At 51.1% G+C, this 22,502-nt stretch overlaps 10 protein-coding genes across 10 annotated transcripts; 6 read left to right on the forward strand and 4 right to left on the reverse strand.

Moving 5' to 3' along the window:
* Positions 1 to 255: 255 nt before the first annotated feature.
* On the forward strand, positions 256 to 2,242 carry PV06_01613 (uncharacterized protein; the record flags this gene model as incomplete). Its single annotated transcript, XM_016402226.1, has 3 exons — positions 256 to 318; positions 413 to 963; positions 1,109 to 2,242. 3 exons carry the CDS (start codon positions 256 to 258, stop codon positions 2,205 to 2,207), a joined length of 1,713 nt encoding a protein of 570 aa, XP_016266123.1. The 3' UTR covers positions 2,208 to 2,242.
* Positions 2,243 to 2,258: 16 nt separating this feature from the next.
* Positions 2,259 to 3,828, reverse strand: PV06_01614 (uncharacterized protein). Its single transcript, XM_016402227.1, has 2 exons — positions 3,470 to 3,828; positions 2,259 to 3,383 (listed from the first exon to the last, which is right to left on the reverse strand). Exons 1-2 carry the CDS (start codon positions 3,659 to 3,661, stop codon positions 3,048 to 3,050), a joined length of 528 nt encoding a protein of 175 aa, XP_016266124.1. The 5' UTR covers positions 3,662 to 3,828; the 3' UTR covers positions 2,259 to 3,047.
* A 347-nt stretch (positions 3,829 to 4,175) lies between these two features.
* Positions 4,176 to 7,080, reverse strand: PV06_01615 (uncharacterized protein). Its single transcript, XM_016402228.1, has one exon. The coding sequence runs from the start codon at positions 6,891 to 6,893 to the stop codon at positions 4,587 to 4,589; it is 2,307 nt and encodes a 768-aa protein (XP_016266125.1). The 5' UTR covers positions 6,894 to 7,080; the 3' UTR covers positions 4,176 to 4,586.
* A 153-nt stretch (positions 7,081 to 7,233) lies between these two features.
* Positions 7,234 to 8,505, reverse strand: PV06_01616 (uncharacterized protein). The gene is made up of 2 exons (XM_016402229.1): positions 8,020 to 8,505; positions 7,234 to 7,938 (listed from the first exon to the last, which is right to left on the reverse strand). The coding sequence occupies exons 1-2, from the start codon at positions 8,319 to 8,321 to the stop codon at positions 7,326 to 7,328; spliced, it is 915 nt and encodes a 304-aa protein (XP_016266126.1). The 5' UTR covers positions 8,322 to 8,505; the 3' UTR covers positions 7,234 to 7,325.
* A 644-nt stretch (positions 8,506 to 9,149) lies between these two features.
* On the forward strand, positions 9,150 to 10,232 carry PV06_01617 (ribosomal protein L30). Its single transcript, XM_016402230.1, has one exon. It carries the CDS (start codon positions 9,224 to 9,226, stop codon positions 9,494 to 9,496), a length of 273 nt encoding a protein of 90 aa, XP_016266127.1. The 5' UTR covers positions 9,150 to 9,223; the 3' UTR covers positions 9,497 to 10,232.
* Positions 10,233 to 10,366: 134 nt separating this feature from the next.
* On the forward strand, positions 10,367 to 11,597 carry PV06_01618 (iron donor protein CyaY). Its single transcript, XM_016402231.1, has 2 exons — positions 10,367 to 10,925; positions 11,087 to 11,597. Exons 1-2 carry the CDS (start codon positions 10,551 to 10,553, stop codon positions 11,414 to 11,416), a joined length of 705 nt encoding a protein of 234 aa, XP_016266128.1. The 5' UTR covers positions 10,367 to 10,550; the 3' UTR covers positions 11,417 to 11,597.
* Positions 11,456 to 12,741, reverse strand: PV06_01619 (uncharacterized protein). Its single transcript, XM_016402232.1, has 2 exons — positions 12,284 to 12,741; positions 11,456 to 12,211 (listed from the first exon to the last, which is right to left on the reverse strand). The coding sequence occupies exons 1-2, from the start codon at positions 12,581 to 12,583 to the stop codon at positions 11,678 to 11,680; spliced, it is 834 nt and encodes a 277-aa protein (XP_016266129.1). The 5' UTR covers positions 12,584 to 12,741; the 3' UTR covers positions 11,456 to 11,677.
* A 2,200-nt stretch (positions 12,742 to 14,941) lies between these two features.
* On the forward strand, positions 14,942 to 16,212 carry PV06_01620 (uncharacterized protein). The gene is made up of 2 exons (XM_016402233.1): positions 14,942 to 15,233; positions 15,302 to 16,212. Exons 1-2 carry the CDS (start codon positions 15,101 to 15,103, stop codon positions 16,027 to 16,029), a joined length of 861 nt encoding a protein of 286 aa, XP_016266130.1. The 5' UTR covers positions 14,942 to 15,100; the 3' UTR covers positions 16,030 to 16,212.
* A 415-nt stretch (positions 16,213 to 16,627) lies between these two features.
* Positions 16,628 to 18,141, forward strand: PV06_01621 (uncharacterized protein). Its single transcript, XM_016402234.1, has 4 exons — positions 16,628 to 16,792; positions 16,852 to 16,946; positions 17,012 to 17,162; positions 17,220 to 18,141. Exons 1-4 carry the CDS (start codon positions 16,686 to 16,688, stop codon positions 17,947 to 17,949), a joined length of 1,083 nt encoding a protein of 360 aa, XP_016266131.1. The 5' UTR covers positions 16,628 to 16,685; the 3' UTR covers positions 17,950 to 18,141.
* A 245-nt stretch (positions 18,142 to 18,386) lies between these two features.
* PV06_01622 (methylenetetrahydrofolate reductase) lies at positions 18,387 to 21,205 on the forward strand. Its single transcript, XM_016402235.1, has one exon. The coding sequence runs from the start codon at positions 18,550 to 18,552 to the stop codon at positions 20,797 to 20,799; it is 2,250 nt and encodes a 749-aa protein (XP_016266132.1). The 5' UTR covers positions 18,387 to 18,549; the 3' UTR covers positions 20,800 to 21,205.
* The last annotated feature ends 1,297 nt before the right edge of the window (positions 21,206 to 22,502 follow it).

The raw sequence follows: 22,502 nt of genomic DNA on the forward strand, positions 1-22,502 counted from the left end.
TTTTCTCCATCGGACTTTACCGTCAACCTTGGCCGTGTCTCTCTACATCCCATCGATCACTGACATGCACCTCTATCTATTTCACTGTGAACGTGTTCCTCGAGTCAAATCTTATCAGAGCTGCGCTCGCGGGTAGGATAAGTATCTGAAACATTCCGTCCGCCGGTGGGGTCTTTGAAACAATGTGTTGAAAGGAAGATAATGTCCAGAACTTGCGCTCGATACTAACACGAGATATCACGTTTGTACGTTACCATGGGTGATATAGGCAATGAAGGAAGCATGGACTTTGACCTCATCATCAAGAATGCCACTATTGTCAGTAAACTCGGATCTATACTTTGAAGAGGCTTCTTCGTCTTGCAGAAGGTTACTGGGCAAGTGTTAACCAGTTCCATAATTTTACACACAGGTCACAGCGTCCGAAGTCCTGCAACCGGGGCTCTCGATCGGCATCAAGAATGGCATCATTGTCGCCATAGCGCTTTTTCTTCCCGTCGGAGCATCTACCAAGGTCGTCGATGCGGAGGGAGCCTATGTGACTCCCGGCGGCGTGGACTCGCACGTTCACTTGCACCAGGACAATGCTCCGACCGGCGACAAATGGTTGACTGGGTCCCGGTCAGCTCTGGCCGGTGGGACCACCACGATCCTCGCATTCGCGACACAGTCGAGGACCCAAGAGTCACTGTTTCCCGTTGTGAAAGAGTACCACAGTCGTGCCGACGGCCAATCCTACATCGACTATGGGTTCCATTTGATCCTGACGAAGCCGACCGAGAAGATTCTCCAGCACGAACTGAAAGCGATGGTCGATCAAGAAGGCATCACGAGCGTCAAACTCTACATGACCTATCCGGCGATGAAACTCGGTGACGGTGATATGCTCGAGATTATGATGCAAGCGAGAGCACTGGGTGTGACGACGATGATTCATGCCGAAAACAGCGACATGATTGATATGTATGTATCGCATGACCATCACCACCATCATCATCCCCCTATTTTGACATGTTGTCCCCACATTCTCCGTGTCCTCCTCTTCCCAACACTGCCCTTGAGTATTCTTGATCAAAGACAAAAGCTCACAGACTCTCTTTCGAAAAAGGATTACGAGCCGACTCCTCCGCAACTCTCGAACTCTCCCCAAATACCATGCAATTGCTCGTCCACAGATCGCCGAGTCCGAAGCCACCAACCGAGCAATTTCTCTCTCGACGCTGACCTCCACACCGATCCTGATTGTCCACATGTCTTCACCCGTAGCCATCTCCCACGCGCGCAAGGCTCAATCGAAATCTCTTCTGCCTGTTCACGCCGAAACGTGTCCTCACTACTTGTATCTCCTGTCCTCGAAACTGGCAGCTACATCTGTCCCGGCTGCCCTAGCTCCAGAACCTCACTCACCCTCACACTCACCCTCACACTCACCCTCCCACGGCGGTGGCGAAGAAGAAGAAGAAGAAGTCGAAGACGAATGGGCCGGTGCCCGGCACGTTTGTGCTCCACCGCTCCGACACTCCACTTCTGACCTTCAGTCGATCTGGGACGCCATGTTGAACGGCACCATCACCACCGTCTCTTCCGACCACGCTCCAAGTCTTTACAACTCTCCGGGTGGGAAACGCAAACCCCTGATCGACGCCGCGGCTTCTCAGACCGTCCCTACGTTCGCACAAATCCCCAACGGTCTTCCGGGTTTGGAGACGCGACTTCCGTTGCTCTTCGACGCCGCCACAAACGTCGACACCCCGCCTTCGAGGCGACTCTCTCTACCGAAATTTGTGGAATTGACTTCCACGAACCCCGCGCGGCTGTACGGACTCTCGGGGCGTAAAGGTACCATCGCCCCGGGGTTCGACGCAGACATCACCATCTGGTACCCTTCTCCCGGGCACACCGGCGTGGCCGAAGGCGGACTGACAATCACAAACGACATGTTGCACCACAGTATAGACTACACCCCCTTTGAAGGTGTGAAGGTTTGCAACTGGCCACGGTACACCATCTTGCGCGGTGAGGTCAAGTGGGACCGTGACGTCGAGTTACGCGAAGGCCACGGACGTGGCATACTGGGGAGCCCAGGTGACGGGAGGTACCTCAAACGTGGGAAAGGCGAGGTGCTCGTCGGGCGCACGGGTCAGCTTCCCCCGGGGATGAGGGAAGGCGAGAGGGACGAGTGGGCCGTGTGGGCGACGCATGACTAGTAGGCAGCGCTTGACACAGAAAAATACAAGGCCGATAGGAATTCATGGATTCAAGTCACGACTGGGCTTTTTTCCCTTCGTCAAAACGTTTTGATCGTGTCTGCGAGGGTACAAACCGTCTCAGAAAGGTTTTACTTTTTACCCATCCCTCGCAATGTCCATGTCGAATTTGCAGGTTGAAAATCATCATCGTCTTTGGAGAAATAGAGGTTCATCTAATTTTGGTTTAATCAAGCACCACACCTTTGTGCCCTTGTTCGTGCCCATTGAGAAAGAGAGAAAGAAAAAGTCGAGATTCACCTCCTTCACCTTCGTGACCCTATGCGTTCCTAGTCGAATGAGGTATAAACAGCCCAATCAGTTAAAAAAAAGGGGGGGACCTCTCAATTCAACGCCATATCGTTTCCTTCTACCGCCCACCCAAAAACTGGAGTGTAGATTTCCGTCCGAGGAAACTGATTGAAGGAAGAACAAGCTCCATATCCTCCTGAACTCCGGGCCAATGCTTTCGCTTTCGCTAATAAAAAAAAAGGGAAAATGCTTGTTTCACAAGCGATAACCTCGTTCTCTCCGGCGGCACCATGTCTTTAGGTACCTACCTCAGGTGGGAAGGTAGGTAACCTTTCCTTTAGCCCCATTTCAATACTCCGTATTGTCGGTCGAGATTTTGATTGTCGTCGTCGTCGTTGTTGTTGTTGTTGTACACGAGCTTGTCGGCTCCCCCAGTCCTCCTAAAACGCCGGCATGCCAGAGCAGCCAGAAAAGACTTCCCTGATGCGTACCGTGCCTTGTTGTGATTTCTGTTCTGTTTTTTCCCCTTTTCGTTCAAACCAGACCAATTCAATCACTCTCCGGCATCCGCATCCAAGCGTCAATGGCGGTGGAAAAGGCCGCGAAACCCGCGCACCCGAACAACGCCGCCTGCGGGCCGGCCTTGTAAGCCAGACCTGCTCCCGTGATGCACCCTGCCATGGCCGAGTTTTGTAGATCCGACTTCGCTCGGAAGCTCTCTATACCGCACTCGACTCCCGAGTAGATGCCGCCGATCATGGCGAAATTCTTGGCCGACGACCATGACTTTGCCCCCATGTCTTTCAATCCTCGTTTCAGTTGTTCCTTGACGGGTAACGAGGTGATTTGTTGTCCTTGAGGTGACAGGGGAGTATCGTAGGCCATCTGTTTGATCCATTTTAGATCCCAAAATTAGCACGATGGTACTTTTTGGAAATGTCACGCAGGCGACAAATTCGGTCTCAACTTACACTCGACATGAAAAGACCAAAAGCTCCTCCCAGCGCGCCACCCATCGCACCCGCCATGATCGATTTGGCGACACAACTTTCGGACCCTCGTTGAAACCTCTTCACCCACACTTGTTCTTCCTCGCTCAGTCCTCCGGCACCACCTGCCGCGCCGCCTGCGCCCGGGGGCGTATACATTCCAGGAAATGCCATCGCTGCGGTTCGTGTGTGTGTGTGTGTGTATGTGTGCGAGGTCGCGATGGGATAACGGAACTAGACGACAAGCGTGCGCAGTTGTCGACACAATTCACGACACGACTTTCAAAAAAAAAGGGTCGGACCGAGGATATGGAGTATGTACAGTAACAAGTTGAAGTCACAGAAAAATGTTGTTGGCGGCGAAAAAGAGAGATAATCGGCGAGAAATGGAAGAGGCACTTTACGGGCGTCTCCGATTGGCGGAATATGAAAATAGCCTCTGTTCAGCCTTGTCGATACAATTCAACAAGGCTGTCGTTGAGCCGTACGGAGTACCAGCTACTCATTCAGAGTACACTTGTGTAACTTGTTCAGACCTTATCATGGAGACATCGTGATATAAGGTATATAATACATATATTGTCCATTACAAATTCTACAATCAAGAGGATTCGTTATCACAAGTTGGAAACTGCCATGTCACGACTGTAGCGCACATGGCACACCACAATGTGGATGCTTCACACTGCTTTCTCTCACAGTCACCTCAACAGTCTGTTCTTAAACGGTGGATGCAATTCACAGAGTTATCTGTAGTTTCTGAATATTCCTGCACCTCCCATGTGCTTGTCATTGTCCCCATCCAAGATCGATCTCGCGTGTGTTGATACCCGGAAGTGTTGAACGAGCGGAATGGTCTTGGAACAGGAACATGTTGACAATGGGTGTCTTAATCATCTCACCACATTCAAACAATGATCTCGAGCTTCCGATACCTCACGTTCCCCTCTATGCACCGCTGATATCACCTTGTAACTCCGTGAAGAATCCTTTGGAATATTGAGAAGTTTCGTTCCAAGGCAAAATCTCTGTCTCTCACAACCATAACGGTTCAATATTTCAGAACATCAAGTTGTACATTCGAGGTCACCCATTAAGTTCATTTGACTTTACTCATGACCGTATCGGCTCCTCTCTCAACATAAGTCGAGGCAGCCGCCTGCTTGACCGCAGTAATCATGCTACGATCCCAATCGTCCCTGGTCTTGAGCACCCCTTCGACCCAGCCCAATTGTAAATCCCAGTAATCTCTTTTGAAGTCTGCAAAAACACCCACCACTTGCATTTTATCGGCTTCTAACAACTGGACCGTGAAGTTGACGGCCTTCCATTTAGGCTTGATCGTCTCGTTGAAATTGTCGGGGAATTTTTCGAAGAATGCAAACGCCGCCAGGACATCGTCTCTGAATTTGGCCGGGAAAGGCTCGCCTCGCCTGAACTTGACCCCTTTGTTTGATTTTATGCAGGTCAGGTAGTTGACCAGTAATGCATCTGATAACTCTTCGATCATGATATCCAGCAGCGACGGATGCAGCACAGAGCTGTAATCTCCAATGTAATCGTCGAAAGTCGTAGTGATTCGCTGCATTGCCGTTTGTTCGTACCATTTTCCCGGTACGAAAAGCTCCGTCAGAATGGTGCGGAAATCGACACGGAAGATGAGCTGCACGAAGCGAGAAATGCAGTGAGTGGCCAAATCGACATAGCCATCTCGTAGGGAATCCATCTCACTTGCTCCATTCGTCGACATAAACTTGGCGGAGGGAGGAGTCGATAGCTTGACGAAGTCTTCTCTGAAGCGCGTCAAGTACCCCTTCTGCGCCGTCGGGTCATCTATCACGTCCCCAGCAGCATCGTCGACACACGCGATTTGGTCATTGGCAATCGCAAGCAGCCAGTCCTGCAGTGGCTGCAATGTCTCCAGTTGCTCTGACGTGGGATTCTTGTACCTTTCCACCTCTTCGTCCACCAGCTGTTCCCATTGTTGCTGTCTCGATTTCAAAGCACTGAACATGGCGCTCATAACGCCTTCGACCACATCTTCACGTTCTGACTCGCCAGCAGCTTCCGCTTGCTCATGCAACATGCGCCACATGTCGGGGAGCGTCTTGGATCTGAAGTGGCCATCCGGATCTTGCTCTATCGCTTCTGATGCTCTGGATTTGAAATTTTTCATGTCGGTAAGATACATCCTGTCAATCCAGGAGTTGAGAGCTTTGGTGATGATATTTCTGTAGTCACGTATCAGATCTCCTTCTCGGGAATCGAGTACATGTGGCTTCAGCTGCGACTGCGAAATTCCGAGTTTGCTCATTTTCTGGTAGTACACATCAATGTAATGAACGATGGCTAGCATTTGTGGTGGCCTCAGATCCTCTGCATCAACATATTCAAGTAGGAAGTCGTGCATTTGTTGGTGGTAAATGTTCACATATGTATCGAAGATCTTCCATTTTCTCGGGAAGAGGTTCTGCATGCCTTGTTTGCAGACAAAGATGTCGTTGAAGAACCATTTAGTTGCCTTGTCCAGTCGAGATGGATCTTCCTGGAAGCTTTGTCTTGTCGTTTCAAACTGGCTCTCGGCATACATCTTAATGGCCGACAGGAATTTATCCTTGTACCCTCGAATCGTTTTTGGCCCAATGGTGAATGATGTGAACTTGCTGACCAGATCCTGGTGATCTTTCTGCGCCTCCTGCAACGCCCGTACACGGTCGTCATTCTTCTCCTCCGAGGCAATCACAATGGCAAGGCGAACGATGAGACCATGGTTATCTTGCTTGGTCAGTTCGATCAGGTTCATACAAATGGCTCCGATGTGGCTGTCAAACATGTCTATGATGTCGTCGAGCTGTTGAAACCAATCGAGCAATGTCTGTTCAAGACTAGAATCCTTGCCTCGTCGAATTTGATCCAGTGCTTCATCTCGAAAGTCGCGCAACTGCGTCAGGCGAAGGTGCGCTTCCAGAAGGTTAGGCTGGTTGTATTGATCATTCTCGTCCTCTTCAAGGAGCGCTCGAACAACAGAGCAGTCCCTCTCAAAATTGTCAAGTCCGGCCTGCATGGCCCGCGTGGCCTCGAAATTGCGATGCACTCGAGCCAGATAGTCCAACTGAGGGAAGTTCTTACGGATCGCCTGCGCCTGCTCACACAAATCATGTATGCTCTTCATTTCCTCCTTGATATGCCCCACGAGTTTCTGACCTTCCGCCAGCGTAGACATGCCATTTTGTGTAGAATCCAAGTGGTCTTTGAGTCCTTCTCGTAATCTGGCGTCCACATCGCCTTTCTGGCGATTTATTTCTGCTTTGACACTCGTGATCTTCTCGAGGTCCTCTGGTGTACGGAGAGTATCTTGAATCCGTGGCATACCAGTGAGGGCGTTGGTATTAGCCCTCACTGCCATCCTTGCGAGACGTGTGATGAGGTTAGGATTGGATCTAACGACCGCTTATGGCCCCGGGTGTCAACGCATCACTTCGGAGAATGTAATTTCATAGTCGCCAGTTGGAGGTATTACTCAAAAGAAAGAGGGCGCGTATAACGAAGAGTTGGAATGCGTCCCTCATGTAAAGACGACATTGTGGTACCTGGTGCGCAACGCGGAGTACCAGGGATGACGGAGAAACCCCGGCATATTCGCTACGTACCTGAAACTCGCATTGGCGTGGCTGCTTTTTACTCGGACCGACTGACTACGCATCAACACGGCGTAAACAAAGATCAAACATCCACAAATGTGATCTATTATATCTTTCATATCTTTGGACTATGATGTCTTCAAAAACACTGTTCCATCTTGCATTATGCAGTGCGAAGCCTTCTGCTTCTATAATCACTACTTGAGGTCAGCCATCCACGCAGTTCCGGTATGGGTGGCGTTGACGAAATCTGTGCTTTGCGCAATCTCCTTGCTGGCTTCAAAGTCTTCAGCCATCTGTTTCATTACAACGTCGGACAACGTAATGGCATCTTTGCCAAAGAGAAATCTCAGATTCTTCTCCAAACCAGCTCCAAGACCTCGACCGTCCACAACATCTACGAGACGTTCGCCGAATTTCTTCGCATCTCCTGGGGCTGTCTCCTCGTTCTGTACATACTCTTGCATTACACCGAGCACTTTGCCAACGGTTGAGTTGATGTAAGCGTCAGAGACTCCGTTGGCGGCGAATTTGCCGTTAGTAGCCACATTGGTTTCGTAAAGTCCTGCGTTGATGGTGATCATGCGAACGTTGAACGAGGCAAGCTCTTTTGCTAAGACTGCTTGAAGCATGTCCAGCGATGCTTTGGAACAGCTGTACATGACTCCCGCCGCCAAGGGAAAGATGCCCAAGATCGAAGATATCGCAACAATCGTACCAGACCGAGCTCTCATAGAGGGTAGGACACCTTTGATGACACGGACTGGACCCCAAAAGTTCGTGTTCATCTGTGCTTGCATCTCATCTTCCCTAGATCCGTCGTGTTAGATGAAGCCCATAAAGTTCTATGTGATGGATGTGCTTGGTGAGCCTTTTGTTGGAGAGACATACGATAAGTCTTCAACTGATCCATTCAGAACATATCCAGCGTTATTGACCACCACGTCGATTCCCCCAACATCGTAAGCTGCCTTTCTGACTATGTCTGAAGTGTCCTTCGAATTAGGATCAAGCAGCAGCCATTGACCGCCTTTGGCTTCAACTTCAGGGTGTTCTTTTTTTGCTGCTTCTGGCTTTCGAGTGCAGGCAATGACCTTGTGTCCAGCATCAAGAGCTGCCAACGTTATACTGAGGCCGAGGCCGGAGGACGCTCCCGTTACCAACCACGTCTTCGAGGGTGATGCTTTCGCCATGTCGAAGGACTGCTGCCAAAGATTCGAGGAACTCGCGAAGAAAGTGGAAAGGTGTACAGAGCATGTCAGCACAGTGGCCTTTTATACCTCCATAGTGGATTTCCACTCTCTTGCGAAAAGAGTATACTTACCAATTTGATACAATTGGTGATCGGCCTTGCTGGAACAGGAATCAGCAGCATCACGGCATGACCCATTACAAATGACATGCAAATGTCACAACGATGCTAATGTTATGGATTTGGCCCGACAGGTGAGACCAATACGTCCCATAATGGCAACTTCTCCCTTTGTAGTAACTCGTTCATACGTTATCGCAATCAAGAGTACCCAACTTGAGTAGATCGTTACTGGAATCTGACCTTATAAATCTACCGTTTTTGTGTCCAACACTCTTGACAATTGAGGCCTCCTGCCCTCGGTGGGCCTTTTGATGGACAATTGCAGTGCCAGGCTCGGACGTGGAGTGTCAGAATAGGCGTCCAGAGACCATAACAGGCAGTAGGGATAACGGACTATGGACGAGGTGTATTCAGACCAAACGCCGTGGTTGGTAATGAGGACAGGACATTCTGAAGTAGCGCGCGTACGAGCGGAACACCTACCTAAAAGTACCTAGGTAGGTACCCAAGCACACAACGTGAAGTTGTGTTAAGTGCTGATACTCGGCCTCTGTTGGTGGATATGTGTGGAGTGGAAATGGTGTTTGCCGGATAGAATAATTGGCCGTACTTCTCCGGTGGAGTACTTAGTGGAAAACCGGTCTAGCTTCATTGTCCCCGAGATGCTCTTGAAAATCACCTTTTTCCTGAACAGAGCAATTTCAACCAAGAGTCTCTTACTGAAGACGTGGTTTCTTACGCAACCCTACCTCAAGCCTTTTCCCCCATCACCCAACAAAGATGTCTTACTTCAGAATCACCCTGATACGCTCTGCGATTGGTCTGCCCGCGAAATCTAGCAACGTCCTCAAGGCTCTAGGACTCCGCAAGCGCATGGCCACAGTCTTCCAACCTGTCACTCCGTCAGTAGCTGGTCAGATTATGAAAGTGAAAGAGCTGGTTGCCGTATCAGAGGTGGACAAGCCATTGACCAAAGAAGAGGTTCACCAAGAACGAGTTCCCGACCCCGGATTCTATGTCGAAGCTCGCGCCGCAGACATGAGACGAGATTAGGCCATGACTAGTCACTAAGGCGCCTCGATGTATATAGTATACGGCCTGCAAACACCTTACAGCTTCCTCGCAGCGAGTCGGAGTCTACCAGTCACAGAGAAGCCCTCCCACCATGCTCCTACGGGCCGTCTGTCGAACGATTTGATCGATTCTTCATCGATACAAGGGACCGGAAAAGAGGACTTTGCCATGGTGAAATGGAATAGTCCGCAGGCACAATTGGGAGGAACAAGGCCTCACTCACATCGACGACGAACAATCTCTCCACTCGGGAGATAGTGTGGACATGCAAGCCGACTCCCGGCTCGCCAAACACATGAGACTTGCTGTTTCGGGCGGACTCTGTCACGATGCGGCTGACATGAACGGATGGGGGCCCCGGAGCCAACGCACATGCCAGTAGCATTCCCGGGAGGACAGAATGTACTCTGCATTGAACCGTCACTTAAGAGACACGAGGACGAGATGTTCCAGGGAAGGTTGAGCATGTTCATGCTCTGCAAACCGATGAAGAAGCCTAGACAGGATGATGGCAGCTCAAAGCCTTTCTTGCTGCCAGTGTGTACTATATGTATCAATATTGCAGTTTTGCCAGGCGGTAGCAGTGTAGATGTGCCATTATGATGGGGGGGATATACGAGCAGTTTCAGAACAAACGACTGTTCTTCTTGAGACATTTTCTTTTTTCGTTCTGGTGATGCCAAATTCAATACCGGCTTCTGAATATGTCTACAATCTATTTGTTCCTTTTATGTTCTCATTCTTTTTCGAGGTGTTTGATTGTATGCATTGTGAAGCTCTCGCGGCCGCAGCCAATGATAGGAGCTCTGAAGTCGGTTTTTGTTCTGGGGGAGAACCAATTGTCGTCATTGCTTCTCCATTCCCTCCCAAACAGCCCTTTTTGACTTGTTAGTACTCGTGTTTCTTCTCCGACAGCCAAATGGGAAGCAAGACCGCGGGACGAATCTGATAGACGTTGTCAATTCAGCAATCCTCTCCTCTTTGCCCATCCTGCTGCTAACTTTTCCTCTGCTCGATCCGTGGCATTTTGACCATGAAAGCAACCGCACTCTTCGGCTCCGCTGCTCGAGCGACCTTTGTCACACGCTCCACGACCCGTCGTACATCGAGTCTTCTTGTTCCCATCCTGCGCCGGTCTACCTCAGCCTCCTCGACTCCTCTCGCCTTCAGGACCTCAACTCTTAAACCTCGCGCGTCATTCTCCACCTCCCGCATCTCCTACAAGGGCATCCTGCCGGAAAGCTCAGAACCACAACCACCCAAGACCGACTCGTCACATGGAAGCAGCCCAGCACAGATCTCGGACGCCGAGTACCACGAGATAGCAGACCAGTACCTCGACACGCTCGTCCTCGCCCTCGAAGAACTGAGTGAGTCAAGGACCGACGGTCTCGAGGTTGAGTTTTCGGTACGTCCTCTCTGTCTCTCTGTCTCCCTCTTGCTCTCTCTCCGCTCTTCTTTCCCCCCTCTCCTTCCGCTTCTTTCCCTGCTCCTTTTCCATACTCAAAGAAGGATTAAAAAGGCGGTATCCAGAGTAAAATTGTGCTAATCTTGACCTCTTATTTCCAGGCCGGCGTGCTGACGGTCACCCACCCAAAAGCCGGCACGTACGTGATCAATAAACAGCCCCCCAATAAACAAATCTGGCTGTCTTCACCTGTATCCGGACCGAAACGGTACGATTGGGTCATCTCAGGCGCGGGCCAGCACGAGAAGGAAGGCTCGACGATCGACGCCGGGGACGACGGGTCCGGTGGACGATGGGTCTACTTGCGCGACAACAGCCAACTGAGTGAGCTGTTGAGGAAAGAGTTGGACGTCGAGGTCACAAAGGGAGACGAAAGTGACGCCGTCGGTGGACGAGAGGGACCTGCTGGTCAGGGTTCGCAGGTTGAGTGAAATGTTCACGTATAATATGCAGGGACAAGAACACAAAGCTGGCACTATGGTTGCTGGATATTTGAGAGCCTCCATGTACTGTACAAGAACAAATTACGTTTTATCTCTTGCGACAAGAGGAAGCAAGTATACGTCTAATAAAGCCACCCACTGTCTGGGCCACAGGCGTAGTTGAAGCCCGGCGATATCCCATCCAACGTTTTCTTTTTTGTATGATATCCAGCGTCACCTTTCATCTCCTATGCCTGTCCCGGTTTCAACTCATTTCTTCTTACGTCCGCCTCCTTGCGCCGCGGCCGCCGGCGCAGGTCGAGGTGCGGCGGGCTGGGCTGCACCAGCAGCAGCAGGCACGCCGGCTTGCCCACCCTGCATTCTCCTGCTCATGATCTGCCTCGAGATGAAACTGATACCGATCATCATGACCCAGCTGGGGATCGTGCTCAAGCCCCACATGAGGTATCCGAAAGGCTGGAGAAGGCCGAGCTTGGACATGATTCCATCAAATGGGTGCAGAATGCCGGTGTACTCTTCCTTCTCGAGGTATCGCGCCTTGGAGTTCGAAGGGATCGACACGATGTCGGCGACGGTCGTGGTGGTCAGGTTGAGTGGGACGATGTGGAGAGGCACTTTGGGTGGAGGGTTCGACTGGATCGGCACCATGAAGTGATAGATCGATGGCAACGTCGCAGCCCAACCCGTACACAAAATCTCCTCCTTGTCACAGTCGACGAAACCTAGATGCAACGGCGGAGATCCTGCGGTCTTTGGTAGCGCGACGAGGAGAGGGACCGATTCCTAGGTTGAGATGTTAGAATACAGGTTTCTTTAACGGACCAGGTCCCTTTTCGGCGCATGTCAAGTACTAACATTCCAAGTCAAGTCGACCGCGCCGCATCGACCGAAACAACTCTTGTTGCCTCCAGTCATGTAGACCATCCATTCTTCCTCGGTGTCCAGTTTCGGGCCCAGCTGGCGCTGCCAGTTGCGAATGTTGATCGGTTCAACACTGGATCCTGCGACCTTCGCCGCGCCGGCATCGATGGGGTTGGGAACTGCGCTGGGGATGTACGACTTGGCTTTGTCGAACCATCCGGCGGCCTTGTCCTTCAGCGCCGCTTGGTCGGCTGCGACGAGGAGCGGTAGCAGGAAAAGTGTGGAGAAGTGCATGATGAGGGAAAGGTGGGAGAAATACAACAAAACGAATTTTAACCAAAAAGAACGGATCGACAAGAAAGGAGTTCCAAAAAGGAGTATGATCAATTGAAAAGAGATGGAAAGGGAGGGTTTTTTGGAAGGGCCAGATAGGAGAATATTGCGACGGAGAGAGAAAGAAGCGTTGAATTACGAACGAAGTAGTACTCTGGTTAGGCTAGTAGGTCGCTGGGTTAACTAAGCGGCCACGACCTTGGAGAGTGGGTTGTCGGGGAGAGGTCGAAAAAGTAGCGGGCAAGGCGGCTGGTTGAAGGTTGCGACGAAGACTTTTAGCCGAGAATGCAAAGCCCAAACATGCCCGGAAAAGGCCCCCGTCAATTCCGTCGCATGGGCCTCGTCCAGGGCTTTATTGGTGCCTAACGGGCGCCCTCCACGTGGGACCGTGCATGAACCCTTCCCGCCCGCACTCGGGGAGTCGTTCCAGCATCATGTCATCATAATAAATATACTCCGTTCGTAATAGAAGATCAAATACGACTTGGAAGCAAGCCGTTGCTTTAGAAAAAGGTGCGTTACGGATTCCCATCATGACCAAATCTATTCGTAAATTAGGGCCTCGGCTCAGATAGAGGGTGGTCGTGACCTGAGGTTCTTTGAAATAAATTTCCTCGTTACAAGCTTTGCTCTATAAAGAACAATGGATTGAAAACCAGCAACATAGGAAGCATGCGCTCATTGTCCTCTGTCACTGACCCATCATCTGTCTTATGAATTCGTCCCAGTTGCCCAGCTCAAGATTGAATTGCCAGACCTTCTGGTCTTGCTCATACAGTTTCCAGAATTGCTCTGCAATGTTTCTGGGGTTGAGCACGGGTTGCTTGTCGTCCACAAGACCTTGAATATCGACGCCAGCAACATGCACCCCTTGTGGTGCCAGAACCTGATTCAGACTGCCCATGAAGCTGAACTGTGCAGCCTTCTGCATGGCCAAGGAGAAGTAGTCGGCGAGTGGATGGTTGTAGAGGCCACCATTACTGAACAGAAAGGATGGGTGAGAATTCGGTTGACCAGCCTTCGCGATCAGATGTTGCATGGACCACGTCGCCGCCACATAGACTCCTACACTCATTGTCTTTTGCAACGTTTCTTGTCAGCTCGGCTTCAGCACCAGCCACATGCAAGGGACTTGTCTTCTTACCTTGAAATCTTCCAACAGGTACTCCGGCGCGGTCTCCCCAATCTTGGTCGGTGCCACCCTCGCAGCGTTGAAGAACACAACCTCTGGAGGTCCGAGATCAACCACGACTTCATTGAGTGTCTTTGACAGCGCCGCGTGGTCAGAGATGTCCACAGAATATGCTTTGACGTTGACGTCTGGGCCGGCCTTTCTGACTTGGGCCGTTTCTTGTTGCAAACGTGTTGCATTGCGGGCGAGCAGGGCAACATCGAATCCTTTCGATGCGAACAGTGAGGCTGTGGCACTTCCGATACCTGGCCCACTGCCCAGAACAACGATGACCTTGTTGACCATATTGCTGACTTACTTGGAGAAGAAAGCTGGACGCGCGAAAATCCCAGTGAAAGCACTGCGAACCGTGATTAATCTCGTGTTGTAAATTGAGTGATTGTTTCGTCGAGAATGATGCAAGACCTCACAACCAGCAGCAGCATCGGTCTCTTTAAATAGCTTCTGGAGTCTCTCACTCACCTCTTACATGACGGCCGGTATACGAGAGGAAGTGCCGCTCTTTTTAGACTCCATGTCCAAAAATGGGTCTTCCTGTATCAGAGACTGCTTGTCCAAAGCATAATTCTTATGATTGACTCGAAGATACAAGGTCGTTACGAGATAACAGCAAGTGATACTTCCTCAAAAAGGTCATACTTGGTCGGAAATACCCAATTGAGACACATCTCAGAATATCGCTGATTCGTGAAATATTGCTGTGCTAGATCGAATTTGGCTTGCGTTATCGAAGCAAGGCTGAAGTGGAATAAGGCGGACACAGCCGACTGGGATCCTGACAGGTTTCTGCTGCAGATGTAACTGTCCTGCGGGCTGTCTCGATAACTTTATCAGTTTTGGATGTTGCTGCGATGCTATAGCGGCACAATTCCGGTCTAGATCTGATAAACTGTTATGGCACTCATTTATGTGAGATATACTGTTATTCATTCATCATTGATGGCCTCGCCAGGTTTGTCTCTCCGAAGTTGTCCCAGCGCACATGACCCTCGAGCACCGGATCAGGACTAGCCATGCCTAGCCACCACCCCCCTCAAACTACCCCGCGCCACCGAGTCCTTTCCTGGGGCTTAGTGCCTGGGAATGATGCCAGCCCATCCCTTTCACACTTCTCATCCTCTCAATCACACCACGTAGCAGGAACACACCACCACACACACAACCCAAACATTCCAGCCAAGAAATCTCAAACCTTTTGCTCTGTACACATCGCGGTCATTGTCACCACCGCCAAAATTCTACTCTTCGATATCTTTTGACATTAACCCAATTCCGCAACCGGCAAGATGAGTGCAATCAGGGAAGAGGCCAATGAGCCTATCCAGGTGCTCATTACCATGCATGAAAACATGAACCTCCTGGACTTTGCTGGCCCCCTTGAGGTCCTCACTCATGCTCAACATGATCCCAACAACCCAGGTAAGGCTTGATTCCAGTCACTGCCGGGCTGGGTGTCCCTAGGCTGACCTCATCTCACGCGACCACAGAAACCAAAGCTTTTGATGTCACATTTGCCGGTCCTTCTGAGCACGTCCTCACCGCTCAAGGCGTGACCTTGACCGCACACATCTCCTACAAAGAAGCCCACAAACGCTTGAAGGAATTCGACCTCGTCGTCGTCCCGGGCGGAAAGGCGATGGACATCTTGAAAGAGCAGGCGGAACCTACAAAGCTGGTCAAGGCGTACTCTGAGGTCCAGGCCGCGGACCCGGCGAAAGAGAGGACCCTCCTCGCAGTCGACACTGCCGCGCTCTTCCTTGCACAGCAAGGTTTGCTCGAAGGTCTCGGAGCCACCATCCATCCAGACTACTACATCAAGTTGGAGAAGGAGTGTCAGGACGCTGCAGCCCGAGACATGGGCGAGCGTACCGACGTCATGGAGGAACGATACGTCGTGAACAATGCCCGGTTCGACCTTGGTGAGGATCTCGAAGAGAATCCGTACGTCTTCAAGAAGGGCCGAAAGGGCTCCAACGCTCGCAAGGGTAGTCTTGCCCGCCGAGAATCCAACGCTCGATACGAGAACCTCGTACGACGCAAGAGCATGAAGCTCGGCGGCATGCGTGTCCTCACCAGCGGAGGAGCCATTAGCGGAATCGATGCCAGCTTGTACCTGGTTAGCGCTCTTGTGAGCCTCGAGACCGCCCAAGAGGTTGCTCGCCTCATGCAGTACAGCTGGGTCAAGGGCGTCGTCGTTGATGCCATCGACGTTTAGATAATGTATTACTAGACACTTGAGGTTTCAAGTGGAAATCTATTGGCCATGGCAGCCCATGGTCAGACAGTGAATGATAGGCTTTCGGGAAGGCAAGAGTTCAGCAGGTGGCGGAACATGGGAAGCTAGTTGTAGATACAAAGTAGCTGGATTAGCACGAAATTGTCTTGAAACCGTGGAATACTCTCAACTGCTGCTTATGAATCTCTTGAAAACGACTGGAAAGTTGGAACACTAGGATCGACCTGCTTTCACGAAAAAGTCGGTATCCTTATTTAACGAATGAGACTCTAACGCCAATGGCAAAGGGAGCACAAAAATAAGGTAATTGTAGCCCGGTCTAATCGTAGTGGTTATGCTTATTGAATATAGCGAGGCCGTCGAACAGTGCACCACAACTTCGCTCGTCAATAGCTCAACTAAGACAAAAATCAACTTAGTCAGCAAGGCTCGACGCTATCGCGCCGAGACAAGTACAATACATGCCAAGGCTGGAATTATTGGTGGTGCCGCCAAGATTTTGCACCCAATCGAGCTTAGTTCACACATGTCCAAATTTCGCAGTCTGAGTTCCTCGACACTGCAAAGACGGATTGAAGTCTCTAACTAACCTCACCGTCGACAACCACCAAATTTTCTTTCGCAACACCGTCAACATGTCTCGTCCTACCGTCGGTATCTTGGGCGCTGATGGCGCCAGCAGCGGAGAAACTCAACCTCTCCCAGCTGTCTTCAGCTCCCCAATCCGTCCCGATATTGTCCAGTACGATAAAGGCCACCACTCCCATGAGCCATGGACGACAATTGCTGACAGATGTATAGATTCGTCCACACCGGAATGGCCAAGAACAAGAGACAGCCATATGCCGTGAGCGAAAAGGCCGGTGAACAGACCTCTGCCGAGTCCTGGGGTACAGGTGCGTTTTGGAATTCCACGAGACGAAAAAATAGCAGCAGCAGGAATATCTGACAATCAAACCAGGTCGTGCTGTCGCCCGTATCCCTCGTGTCTCTGGTGGTGGTACTCACAGAGCTGGTCAGGCTGCCTTTGGTAACCAGTGCCGCTCTGGTCGCATGTTCGCACCAACCAAGGTCTGGAGAAAGTGGCATCAAAAGATCAACCTGGGTCAAAAGTAGGGATCACTGACACGCCAGTCTTGCGGCGCACCAATGCTAACAAACCCTTTTAGGCGATTCGCTGCTGCTTCCGCCATCGCTGCCAGCTCCGTCCCAGCTCTCCTCCTTGCCCGTGGTCACCGCATCTCCACCGTCCCCGAAGTCCCTCTCGTTGTCTCCAGCAAGGCTTTCGAGGGTGCCGCTCTCGTCAAGACCTCGGCTGCCGTCGCTCTGTTGAAGGCTGTCGGTGCCGGCCCAGATGTCGTCAAGGTCCAGAAGTCCCGCAAACTGCGTGCCGGTAAGGGTAAGCTGCGAAACCGCCGCCACCGCCAACGCCGCGGTCCCCTGGTCGTCTACAACCCTGAGACCGACGGTCGCGAGTTGGTTCGTGCTTTCCGCAACATCCCTGGTGTCGAGACCTCTCCCGTCACCGCCTTGAACCTCCTCCAGCTCGCCCCAGGTGGTCACTTGGGCCGCTTCATCATCTGGACCTCGTCCGCCTTTTCGGCTCTGGACACCATCTTCCCTGCGCCCAAGTCCAACCTCGTCAGCAACGCCGACATCACCCGCTTGATCAACAGCTCCGAAGTGCAGGCCGTCGTCAGGGAGCCCAAGGGCTACGCCACCACCAAGAGATCTAACGTCCAGAAGAAGAACCCTCTCCGCAACAGACAGGTTCTCCTCCGTCTCAACCCGTACGCCCGTCAATACACCAAGGAGAAGCTGGGCCAGAAGGGTTCTGGAGATTCTGGTAAGCCTGAGCGCATCAGCAGCCAGGCTCTGGAAGTCTTGCACGAGAACTAGAATTGCATGAGCGGAACTATGCCTTTATTTCCTTGAAAGAAAAGAAAGATGAGGTGGTGAGTTTATGTGTTGGATTCACCATCAGACCCAATATCTGTGGTAGCCCTTTCGACATAAACAAGTCGTGGTAGTCGGGGCGTTTATCGATTTATTACTAGCAGGAGACTCAATGCCACGAATGAAAACACACAAGATCATGAAGTTATCATCGTCGCTTGTAGTTGTGTTTGACCATGTTACTATGTTCGATATGAACATCGATGTTCTGCCCTATTGATGCTGGGAGCATCTCGTAGTATTTTCTGCTGTTGAGATTGGCGAGGCTGACGAGGCTGCACGTTGGCGTCATTGACTCAGAATTCCCCAAGCCCAAAGCCACCATCTTTCTTTCGATGCACGCGGGGCAATTTTTCCTTCTACATACAAAAATCACTACACTTTATACCCCAAAGTGCAAGGATTAGCCACCGTACATACACCAGGATTCACTATATTCCTTGACTGTTTGCTGCTCACCACATTGTTCCTAAGTTTTGTGATTGAAAAAGTCCATACACTCCTTTCTCTGACCACAAAACTTCTTCCCGTCCTCCAGGCCACATGCCTAGGAAATCTGCTTCTACATCCACAATCATGGACGACCGGTTACCTTCGATATGGTCCAACTTGGACCCTTCTTCTCGCTACTTTTCTCTCGAGTTCTTTCCTCCCAAAACCTCGTCAGGCTTCTCAAATCTGCAAGCTCGTCTTGTTCGCATGGCCCAGGGACTGCGACCACTCTTTGTCACGGTAACGTGGGGCGCTGGAGGCTCCACGGCGACCAAGTCATTAGAGCTGGCGGAGATATGCCAGAGGCAATTAGGCTTGACTACCGTCTTGCATCTGACATGCACAAACATGAGGAGGAGCGCGGTAGATGAAGCCTTGGAAGGAGCAAAGGAGGTGGGCATCAGGAACATACTCGCTCTTCGAGGCGATCCACCGCGGGAAGAGTACAAGGACACAGATGAAACAGGTAGCGGTGGCCAGGGCACCGACAGCAACCAAGACTTTGTCTGGGCCGTCGACTTGGTGCGATACATTCGTCGACAGTACGGCGACTACTTTTCCATCGGCGTTGCTGGATATCCGGAAGGACATGCGGATGAAAACAACCCCGAGGTCGGGAAACAAAATGTTGAACATGACATGCCATATCTTGCTGGAAAGACTGCTGCCGGAGCGGATTTTATCATGACCCAACTCACCTATGATATTCAGGCGTACCAGGCATACGAGAAGAGACTGCGCGAGTACGTTGATGAGAAAGGAGAGAGGCTATTCGAGAAAATCCCCATCATTCCTGGGTTGATGCCCATTCAGAGCTACCAAATAATCAAAAGGATAACCAAGCTAAGCCACGCAAAGATTCCTGGTAACATTCTGGAGAGAATAGAAGCTGTCAAGTCGGACGATGAAGCTGTCAAACGGGTAGGGGTTGACATACTCAGCGAATTGGTCGAACAGATGACCGAGCTACCGCAACCCGAAGGGGTTCCTCGAGGTTTTCATTTTTACACTCTCAATCTTGAAAAGTCGGTGGCCTTTATTCTTGAGCGGACGGGTCTCATCCCCCCGGTGATTGAACAAGCTAGCCCAGCCTACTCATCGGACAGTGATGCCATTATCGACGATGAGAAGCGACCTGGCTATTCAGGAAACCAGAGGCCAGATGGTGTCACAGGAGGGGAATACAGCCACACACCACGCCACACGAAGCGGAGGACGAGCTCGGTGAACGCGCAGCCTCATAACCGAGTAATTCTTGATGGTACCTCAAAAGCGCCTCACGGATCGAAGGATGCCGCTCAGCTCGGACGGTTAACCGCACCTATGATCTCCCGCCATGAAGCTTCGGATAAAGGCACAGGAATTCCAGCGTCTGAGCCTACGAGGAAGCACAACCTCATGATCTCCGAGGGACAAGGGTCACTCGGGCGAGAGGCGACCTGGGATGACTTCCCTAATGGTCGATGGGGCCCGTCGGATTCTCCAGCCTTTGGCGAGATCGATGGCTATGGACCAAGCCTCAAAGTCGGACCTATCACAGCACGGAAGCTCTGGGGCCATCCCAAGTCACACAAGGACATCACTGAGCTATTTAGGCGTCATGTTGTAGGGGAACTGGAGGCGGTTCCTTGGAGTGACGAGATGGACATCGATGGCGCTAGTAATGGAGGCTCAGGACCTTTACGAGCTGAGACTCAAGTCATCCGGAAAGAATTGCTGGGTCTCATTGAGACTAAGGGTTACTGGACTCTGGCATCCCAACCAGCAGTCGACGGCGCGAGAAGTGATGATGAAATCGTCGGCTGGGGTCCTCCTGGCGAGGGCTGGGTTTTTCAAAAAGCCTTTGTCGAATTTTTCTGTCCGCGACAAGAGTGGGAGGATCATTTGAAGCCACTGTTGATGGAATACGATGCGGGTACATTGGGTTGGATGAAGACAGATGCCAGTGGGGTGTTTGAATCTAGCGCAGACAGTGCACAACAAGACGTCGCCGAGAAGTCAACGTCGAAACACACTCCAGGGACAAGTGGTGTAAGCGCAGTAACCTGGGGTGTTTTCAGAAACCGAGAAATAGTTACGCCGACCATCATTGAGAACGAAAGTTTCCGGGCCTGGGGTGAGGAGGCATACAGTATATGGAGTGTCTGGAGGAGATGTTTCCCTCGAGGAAGCGATGAAGAGAAATTTCTGGACAAGATGAGGCAGGAATTGGTCCTTGTCAACATTGTTGGGAACAACTATGCTGAAGGTCACGCTGGACGTGGTGGAGAGTTGTGGAAGATCTTGTTGGACAAAAAATAGGCCGTCGAAACAGTGACAGAAGACAACGGCCCATCACGATGGCCAGGATCATCTGCGCACCGGGCATGAATTACACCTACACTATCATTTTGAAGCGCCAGGTCACGCCCGAGAGGCAAGAACATTGTACAACATGGCGAAAGTAATTCGGGGGGCATGATTACTTGACGCTGGAGAAGATCGTTTCCGTGAAGACCAACCTCAAGCATATGACGGTCGGACGCGCGCCCAGGATTAACAAAGTGATGACGCTGTAGGCCACCACAACAGAAGAGCAGTGGTGGTTGATTAGTAGCGTCCAAGCCCGGGATCACCAGAAAAGAAAAGATGATACCAGTTCAACAGGTAGTCGACTGGAGAAAATGCTTACTGCAATCCAACACCCCATTGTCAGGCGAGACGAGAAACCTTTCAAATCGTGAAGCAATCTATCTTTTCAAGCACGATTACGATCATCTCTTTGTTTGACCCTTCTATTCCATCCTCTTGTTGTTTGTCTATGATCTACCAGGACCCTGAGCTTCTTTCGCGTACACATCGGCCGATCCAAGAGCCTAGAGGTTCTGGATCTTGATCAGCGTGGTGACACTTGGCCAAGTCTGTAGAAAAAAAGACTCTAGAGAAGTGACATACGCACCCTTGGCATCAACCTTTTTCAAGACAACCTATCTGGGCAAGTCTTGTTACGAATGTCATTGGATCGATTTCTCGATCAATGTGTCGTGGTACCATGGAGGGTTCGCTTAGATACCTACGAAGCCACCTAGCCAACCAAGTCAACGGTTCGTTGGCTTGCACCATACGAATGGTTCGACCTGTCACAGCGTCATGTGTGTTTAGCCAGGTAGGCAGTTGAAAGTGTGACTCGGTACAAGAGTACTAGTTGGTGTTGACCTGGCAAAGTGGAAAGGGTCAAGATAGGCTTCTTGGAGCCTCGTCGCTTAATTCGCTTCTCTTGCTTAGGATGCCACTCCATTCCCCATTACAACAGTGACGAGACAATCCGCAATTCCCCGGGGGTTATCATCTCTTTCTGTTTTTTTGTCGGCGAGCGAAAAGTCATAACCGATGGGGGTCCTTCTCGTGTCTTTGACGGCGGGTGAATCGACCAACTATCTTCTCTACGCGAGGGTGGTGGGATTCTTCTGAAGACTTGGCCGGGGGAGACCGCGACGAGAACGCAAAGGTAAGGAAATGAACATTGACTTTGGACTGGGTTGGTAATGTACCACCCTTACTTTACTCAGATACCTGACCTACCCGCGCCCAACATACATACGTGACACACGTATGGTTTGATGATGCCTTTGGTTCGCACCTAATTCCCAAGTCCCACCGTCCTTTCCCAAGTGTGGACCCATCACCGTCGACCGTCGAGTGATGTACTACGAACGTTGACGTGCGTGTGCGGTTCGCTTATACTTGACCCATGTTTGTGAGCAACGATGGAAAAGATATGACGTGACCGCCGGAGGAGGAGGAGGAGGAGGAGGTGGTGGTGGTGGTGGTGGAGGAGGGTTTGGTCGACTCGGATGGATCAGGTATAGAAGAGGGCTCGAGACTCGAGGAAAGAAGGAAAAAAAAATCCAGTACTTCAATTTCCATCAGCAATCATAGGACTCGAGAGTTCTCACTCGAACGATACAACTACGACACACAAGCCCAGCGGTGCAGGCCAACCACAAAAGATAACATCCAAAAAC

The sequence above is a fragment of the Exophiala oligosperma genome (genome assembly GCF_000835515.1).
Source record: "Exophiala oligosperma strain CBS 72588 unplaced genomic scaffold supercont1.2, whole genome shotgun sequence".
Classification (NCBI taxonomy): domain Eukaryota; kingdom Fungi; phylum Ascomycota; class Eurotiomycetes; order Chaetothyriales; family Herpotrichiellaceae; genus Exophiala; species Exophiala oligosperma.

What these genes read in the sequence shown, in the direction of transcription:
- PV06_01614 (XM_016402227.1), bottom strand. Translation starts at nt 3,661, where the DNA reads ATGGCATTTCCTGGAATGTATACGCCCCCGGGCGCAGGCGGCGCGGCA. An exon ending in TTGGTCTTTTCATGTCGAGT is followed by an intron (nt 3,384 to 3,469) that starts GTAAGTTGAGAC and finishes TGGATCAAACAG; the next exon opens with ATGGCCTACGATACTCCCCT.
- PV06_01615 (XM_016402228.1), bottom strand. Translation starts at nt 6,893, where the DNA reads ATGGCAGTGAGGGCTAATACCAACGCCCTCACTGGTATGCCACGGATT.
- PV06_01616 (XM_016402229.1), bottom strand. Translation starts at nt 8,321, where the DNA reads ATGGCGAAAGCATCACCCTCGAAGACGTGGTTGGTAACGGGAGCGTCC. An exon ending in GGATCAGTTGAAGACTTATC is followed by an intron (nt 7,939 to 8,019) that starts GTATGTCTCTCC and finishes CGACGGATCTAG; the next exon opens with GGAAGATGAGATGCAAGCAC.
- PV06_01617 (XM_016402230.1), top strand. Translation starts at nt 9,224, where the DNA reads ATGTCTTACTTCAGAATCACCCTGATACGCTCTGCGATTGGTCTGCCC.
- PV06_01618 (XM_016402231.1), top strand. Translation starts at nt 10,551, where the DNA reads ATGAAAGCAACCGCACTCTTCGGCTCCGCTGCTCGAGCGACCTTTGTC. An exon ending in GTCTCGAGGTTGAGTTTTCG is followed by an intron (nt 10,926 to 11,086) that starts GTACGTCCTCTC and finishes TCTTATTTCCAG; the next exon opens with GCCGGCGTGCTGACGGTCAC.
- PV06_01619 (XM_016402232.1), bottom strand. Translation starts at nt 12,583, where the DNA reads ATGCACTTCTCCACACTTTTCCTGCTACCGCTCCTCGTCGCAGCCGAC. An exon ending in CGGTCGACTTGACTTGGAAT is followed by an intron (nt 12,212 to 12,283) that starts GTTAGTACTTGA and finishes ATCTCAACCTAG; the next exon opens with GAATCGGTCCCTCTCCTCGT.
- PV06_01620 (XM_016402233.1), top strand. Translation starts at nt 15,101, where the DNA reads ATGAGTGCAATCAGGGAAGAGGCCAATGAGCCTATCCAGGTGCTCATT. An exon ending in ACATGATCCCAACAACCCAG is followed by an intron (nt 15,234 to 15,301) that starts GTAAGGCTTGAT and finishes ACGCGACCACAG; the next exon opens with AAACCAAAGCTTTTGATGTC.
- PV06_01621 (XM_016402234.1), top strand. Translation starts at nt 16,686, where the DNA reads ATGTCTCGTCCTACCGTCGGTATCTTGGGCGCTGATGGCGCCAGCAGC. An exon ending in ATCCGTCCCGATATTGTCCA is followed by an intron (nt 16,793 to 16,851) that starts GTACGATAAAGG and finishes ACAGATGTATAG; the next exon opens with ATTCGTCCACACCGGAATGG. An exon ending in TGCCGAGTCCTGGGGTACAG is followed by an intron (nt 16,947 to 17,011) that starts GTGCGTTTTGGA and finishes CAATCAAACCAG; the next exon opens with GTCGTGCTGTCGCCCGTATC.
- PV06_01622 (XM_016402235.1), top strand. Translation starts at nt 18,550, where the DNA reads ATGCCTAGGAAATCTGCTTCTACATCCACAATCATGGACGACCGGTTA.